The 6,020-nt window shown below is 54.0% G+C and overlaps 1 protein-coding gene across 1 annotated transcript in view; it reads left to right on the top strand.

The window, feature by feature from the left end:
• The window catches only part of MAJIN (membrane anchored junction protein), a 15,386-nt gene extending 11,115 nt beyond the window's left edge, over positions 1-4,271 (top strand). The window contains exons 7-10 of the mRNA XM_035898388.1: positions 1,401-1,452; positions 2,814-2,886; positions 3,283-3,427; positions 4,226-4,271. Of these exons, the coding sequence (XP_035754281.1) occupies positions 1,401-1,452; positions 2,814-2,886; positions 3,283-3,427; positions 4,226-4,271 (316 nt within the window). The remainder of the gene's footprint in view (positions 1-1,400; positions 1,453-2,813; positions 2,887-3,282; positions 3,428-4,225) is intronic.
• Positions 4,272-6,020: the final 1,749 nt, after the last annotated feature.

The raw sequence follows: 6,020 nt of genomic DNA, 5'->3' as shown, positions 1-6,020 counted from the left end.
CTGAGGGCCAAGAGTGGGTGCTGACACCTTGACGCTGACTTCAGCGTGGGTGCTTGCCACCCCCACCAGTGTCCCTTCCCTGTGCAGATGGCCTTGCAGGCGTCTCCCTCTTCTTGAAGCAGCATCGTGCCCTTTCTCGCTATGGCATCGGAAGGCAGGTTTGCAGCAGGATTGTTCCAGAGGGATTGTCAGCTGCTTTCCAAACCCACTGTTCTCCAAAGACCTTGTCAGGAGGGGAAGATTCTTCCTCTTTTAGCCCGCAGGCTAAAAGGCTGCTCTGACAGGGCTGGTGTTGGGCACAGCCTTTAGGTAACAGGGCCTTCCTCAACGCCCCTCTTCTCTTCCTCCTGGCTGTTGCCCATCCTCCTAAGCATGCCGGTGCATTTCATCCATTTTCTGGATACTGGTACCCATTCTAAATTTAGTGCAAATCCCTGGCACGCTGTGGCCTTCCTGGCCTTTTTCCCTCTCCACCTCCTAGGACAGAGTCTTTTCTGAGGAGGCAAACTCATTCCTCATGGGATCGTCCGCAAAGAAAGCTGCCTGGTAGTAGAAAAGGGACAGCTTCTTCTCCTGCTGTTCCCTGGGAGGTGAGCAGTTGCACCAAATTCCTGGATTTCTGCGTGTTTCTGCAGGATGACGTGCTGCCCCCATTTCAGGAGGCTTTTGGACCTCTCCACAACTGGCTGAGTCTCTACGCAAATGCCACCCGTGGGCTTGCTTGAAATCTCAGATGGCCGGGCCGTACCGCCTGCTCGCTCCTGCAGAACTGGTTTCCAAGGGCCAGTCCCAGCACGATTGCTCTGCAGGGATTCAGTGCGTATGCAATAGCCTGCAATGTCAGGTGCTGCGAGTTGCATGGTTACCTTCAGCCTGCACAGATAAACTCCTGTATTGAGAGCGCCCTGGCCTTGTTGTAAGCCCAAAGCTTTCTTGCAGAAGAGGGGTTTTTGGCAGGTTTGCTGGATTTTCAAGGTAGGAAGGAGGCTGCCTGGTAACTCCTCGGGAGCACTCGGTACCGAAGAGCTTCTCTAAAAGAAGCGGGCTTGTTTGTCTCTCAGACCTGTATCACTTTTTCTTCCCCTCAGCTTGCCTTGCAGGATTGGTGGCAGGTCTCTACACAGGCCCTTTCTGGCTTCTTTCCTCGGGGGCTCCAGACACTGTTGGTGGGATAAGGGTCATCCTCGGAAAGATGCTCTTTCATTTCCTGCTTTGCTAGAGCCGCTGTCCCCAGAATGCCTCCACTCCTTGTACAGTGGCTGCATTTCCCAAACGTGAGAGTCCTTGAAAGCTGGAGCTCCAGGTTGGACCCTGAGACATAATGTGGTAGGTGGCAGACATCACCGTGACCTCATATTGTGTCACCTGATGTGGGAGGACATGTCCTGGGCTCTTTCCAGGAAAAGTGGAACTCTCCCGAATGAATCATCAACTCGGCAAATACCAGTTCAGGTGAGAAGAACCTTCTCCGGAGCAGATGCTTGTGCCACCATGAAATCTGCACCTGAAACCTGTGCTGGTCAGGGCACTGTTACGCTGAGAGGAGTGTCCAGACACCAACTGCTGTCCCTGTGAATGCTAGACCAGATGCCACAAGTACCGCATGAAATCATGGGCAGATGACCTCTCCCTTCTGTGCCTTTTTAGGAGACCAGGCACTCCCATGACACGCTTTCCATTTGGTTTGCTTTCCAGTTGGTTTCTTCCGGTATTTGGGATGAGAAGAAAGATTGGATTTAGGACAAAGCATGCCAGGAGCTCCTGTACTTTCTCAGGATTTTTGGGTGTTCCCCCAGGGCTCTTGCTCACTTTATCAGCAGTGCATGATTTGGATCCAAAGCCACCCATGTTTTAGAAGGCATCTCAAAAAGGGAAGGGTCTCGTGAAATGTGGAGGAAGTCTGTCTGCTGAGGACACGTAGGGTTGACGTTACAAGATTGGCGCTGGGTTCAGGAGGAGGAGCGTGGAGGTGCCGCAGTCACCTGGCTGTGCAATGGATCGCATTTTCAGCTCTCATCCAAATGCCTGCTAGGCCTGCGATTTGGAGAGGAGGCTGGCTGGTCAGGGTGACCAGAGCTGAGCCTGTGCGTCTTTCCGCTTCCCACGTGTCCCAGCAGATGACAAGGAGAGAAGGGAGAGACACTCAGCCTGTCACTGCAGATAATTTTCCTGATCAGGATAATCCTCTGGGACGAAAATGCAAAGATCTCGGGCCGCCTAAAGTCTGGAATTCTGGGTGAACCTGAGCTTAGTGCAAGAGAAAGACCATCGGGGAGTGGATCTGCTCTCTATGGCAGCGTTGCTTTACGCTCTCTAAGCAGCGTCCCTGCTGGTTTTGTTGTTTGTGGTCCTGTGCATTGCTGGTAGCCTTCCGAAGGGCTCTTCCTGGCTCACCTCTTGCTTCTGGCACTTTCCACTTTTGCCCCTTGCCTGCCACTCTGTTTGCTATGACTGTGTCCTGCAGGGCTCACGTCTCAGGGCCCGTGTTGTCCAGTGGCTGTGGTTCCCCACAGCGCCTCTGTTCATGTGCTTTCAAAGCTCTGCCTGTGCCGTAGCTGCTGTTACTCTTTCACTGTCTGCTGTGTTAAAGTCTACTCAGTGAATGACAGCTTTGTGTTAGGCCTGCGATGTCCTGAGGAGGGAGGGGTAGAAATATATTGGTGAGGAAAGTCCTCATAGTAGCGGGAAAAACCTAAAATCACAGACCGAGCGAGTAGACCTTGCCTTTCAGTTCTGCAAGCAAGCAAAGTAAAATCTCCTGAACAATGGAGTTTGACCTTGTGTAACAGTTCTGGGCTTCCTTTTCCTTTCAGAATTCCTTCAAAGAAAATGCGCCTGAGTTCAGTCCAGCATCCTCTGCCGTGGGCTGTAGCCCAGTGAGTTTCTGTAAGTAAGGAATTCCTGGATTGTTTTGTTCAAACCAGTCATATTAAGTCAAACGCTGCGAGGATTACATTGGTGTTCCTTTTCCTTTACAAACCGAGCTGGTATTTTCCAGCACGTGAGACTCGGCAGCACAACCACCGCAAAGCGGCAGGCCACCAATGGCTCTGGCTGAGGCTCTCTTCCCACACAAGGAATTCCCCCGCCTAGAGCGAGGCTACGTAGCTCCTTTGGAGCCCATGTCCAGACCAGCCTGCGCTGTGGTTGGTTCAAAACCTCCCAGGTGTCACGTCAGCCAGAGCCAGGGCCCAGCTCTCGGTTTCAGGGTTTGCCGCTGGGTCTGCAGGGAGTGTGGAGAGAGCGAGCCTGTGGTTTTGTTCTTGCTGCTGTTTCTTACAGGGGGACCTGCAGAGTCCAACCGTGGACAAAGAAGAGCGACCGACCAGGCTGAGGGCACCAGGCAGCTCCTGCAGCAAATGGACCCCATGGCAAACAAAGGAACCGTGGAGTCAGAAGGAAGAGGCCTCTCAAAGTTCTGGAGAAGGTACGAATACTGCAGCTATGAGCGGATGCAGTCCTGGCTATGTCTGAGCCTGGCTCAGAGGCTGCGCCTGGTTCTGGCAGCTCAGGTGATTCTACATTCCCTTGAGCAATGGGTACCTCTTTTCTGTGGCTAAACCAAAGTCTCCCAAGGCAAAGGAACATTCAGGGATGTCCTTTTGTCTTGTGGGAAGGTGCCAATGCATTCCCAATCAGTGTTCCTCTTCTGAGCTGTCTTCTGGGGAAAACACCTCCTCACGGGAGGGTTACCGACCTCAGTAGTAGCCCTCCTGTGCTGTGGCTTCCATCAGCTGAGGAGCGCCATCTCCAGCCCCATTTCTAAGGGACCTACCCGCTCCCCCTTCTAGCAGGGCCTTCCCAGGACAGACCTTCAATCCCCTGAAGGTAAGCAGGACTCTTTTTTGGCCTCTTAGCAGCTGTGGCCTTTGTAACTTTGACTCCCAAAGACACTTTTCTAAACCAATGTTCGAGGAACCCTGCAAGCAGCCGCTGTTCATCACTGCCCAAGGGAGTGCTCCAAGGCTGCTGAAGCTGATTCCCGCAAGAGTAGTCTGAAGAAACAAAACTCCCCGTTAGTTGTGATGTGTGCCAGTCCCTCGAACCATCGAGACTGGACTGTTACGGCCCAAGTTATCCTTTGTGGTTCCTCTGGGTTTTTGGTCTTCCTCTGCATTCTTCTGTGCCAGGGTTGTCTTTCTGGTGGACAGAAATGACCTCGTTCTTGCAGCTCTCAGAGATGTATTTCAAGTGTAATGTGCTCTTGTTGTTGTTGTTTCCCCAGCATAATCTTTTTGCCACTGCAGCATCTTTTTGGTGGGAAGAACTGACCTGGAATCCCTAAAGGTTGTGGGAAGGTAAACTTGCAGCATGGATGTCGGGCTGTATCGCTTCTTTTGCAAGTCAGTTTTCACGTTGCTTGGCTCAGCTATGAAACGCTTGAAATGAGATTCTACTTTGTTGGCATTTTCAAACGAAGGCGCTGAAGATGTTGGGTGAGAATGTCCTCTTCACAACCTGGAGGTTTTGGAAAAAGAGCAACAGGCTTTAAGATTTTGATCCTTGAATGTTATTAATAAAGCAAGTGTCAACTTGGAGCTGTTTTTTTTTAGGGAGAAGTAGAGGTTTCTGGTATTAGATGGACTCCTGTACGTGCTTCACAGCACCAGACAGGTCAAAATCGGTGAAGCCATTTTGGATGAGATTTCACCGCAACAGGACCCCTTGTGTAAGCGTTTGTGCCTTCGCTGTGTAGTGGGGTGAGGCTGGCGTTCAGATTCCAGACGTGCCTGGGGCGCGTCAGGCAGCTTCTGCCGTCACGCCAGCGCGCTTACAATAAACCCCCGTCCTTCAGCCAGCTCCTGAGCTGCGGCACCGTAAGCGCCTACGTGCGCGATGCCAGGCTGGCGCATGGCACTGGCCGGTTGTTACTTCACCGGTGGCAACATGCGGCCGTTTAACTGCTGCTTGGGGGTGACGTGTCTGGCAGAGCGGGGTGATGCTCTGAATGAGTCGGGCGCTACAACACACGGTCTGTCTGGCTTGTTTCCACCCTGGTCCACGGATTATCCCCCGGTGCCTTTGTTCCCGGGCACCCATCAGCAGTGGAACAGCGCTTTCCCCCAAGAAGAAAGGGAGTTGAGAAACTCGTTGCGTTTATCCTGTTCTCCTTAGTCCTGTCCCACAAACGCTGGTAGAGGCTGAGCGCACCAGGATTTGATCCCTTCTCCTGGGGGACCGTACGATGGGATGGGCAGTGGTGAGGACCAGGAAACGGATAGAGTTGACCAGGTGGACAACAAGCCATAAATAAGGGGCGATATCCACAAGTTGGTTAGCACTGCTTATGCCGAGAAGATGACGTCCCCTTTTCCTGATCCGTGGCCCTGGGCAGGTGGCATAGGTGGCCCTGCCTGAGCAGGGCCTGGGCCCGGTGACCTCCAGAGATCCCTTCCGACCTCAGCTGCGCTGTGGTTCTGTGAGTATTTCCCAAGGGAGTTTCCTTCCCTTGTTCCACCGTCCCTATCTCGATCCACGAGTTTTTTCTCACTTTTGCCCCTCCAATTCTTGCCCCCATCCCGCTGAGGGGGGGGCGAGCAGCTGTGGGGACCTCACCTGCCCGCCAGGGTCGATCCCCCCGAAGGGGCTGCAGCCTGCAGAGGAGCCGGGGGGGAGCACGGGCAAAGCGTGAGGCCCCGCTGTGCAGGGACCCTGCCCCCTGCACCCCTCGTGGCCTGGCTGAGGGGACCCGGTGTGACCTGCGGCAGTAACGAGCGGGAGGAGAGGAGCCAGGGGTGAAGCTGAGCCTGGGAAAGGGGAGGGAAGAACTCTTCTCTCTCTACTTCAGATGGGTGCCATCCGTGCCTGCTGGGAGTCTGGTGCTGTCGCGCGTGAGGGAGCCCCCACAGCCTGGAGGCCAAGCGCCTGTGGGGCAGCCTGGCACTGGTTGTTTTCCTGCTCTGGCACCAAGGATGAGGCTGTGCCTTGTGAGAGCTTCCCTCTCGCCGGCCCCTACCGGAGCAGAACACAGCACAGCCCGGTACCGTCCCGTGAGGGCTTTGAGTCCATCCAGTGCCTTT

This window comes from Egretta garzetta, unplaced genomic scaffold, assembly GCF_000687185.1.
Source record: "Egretta garzetta isolate BGI_Z169 unplaced genomic scaffold, ASM68718v1 scaffold7, whole genome shotgun sequence".
Taxonomy (NCBI): domain Eukaryota; kingdom Metazoa; phylum Chordata; class Aves; order Pelecaniformes; family Ardeidae; genus Egretta; species Egretta garzetta.
This window is presented reverse-complemented; position numbering and strand designations above follow the sequence as displayed.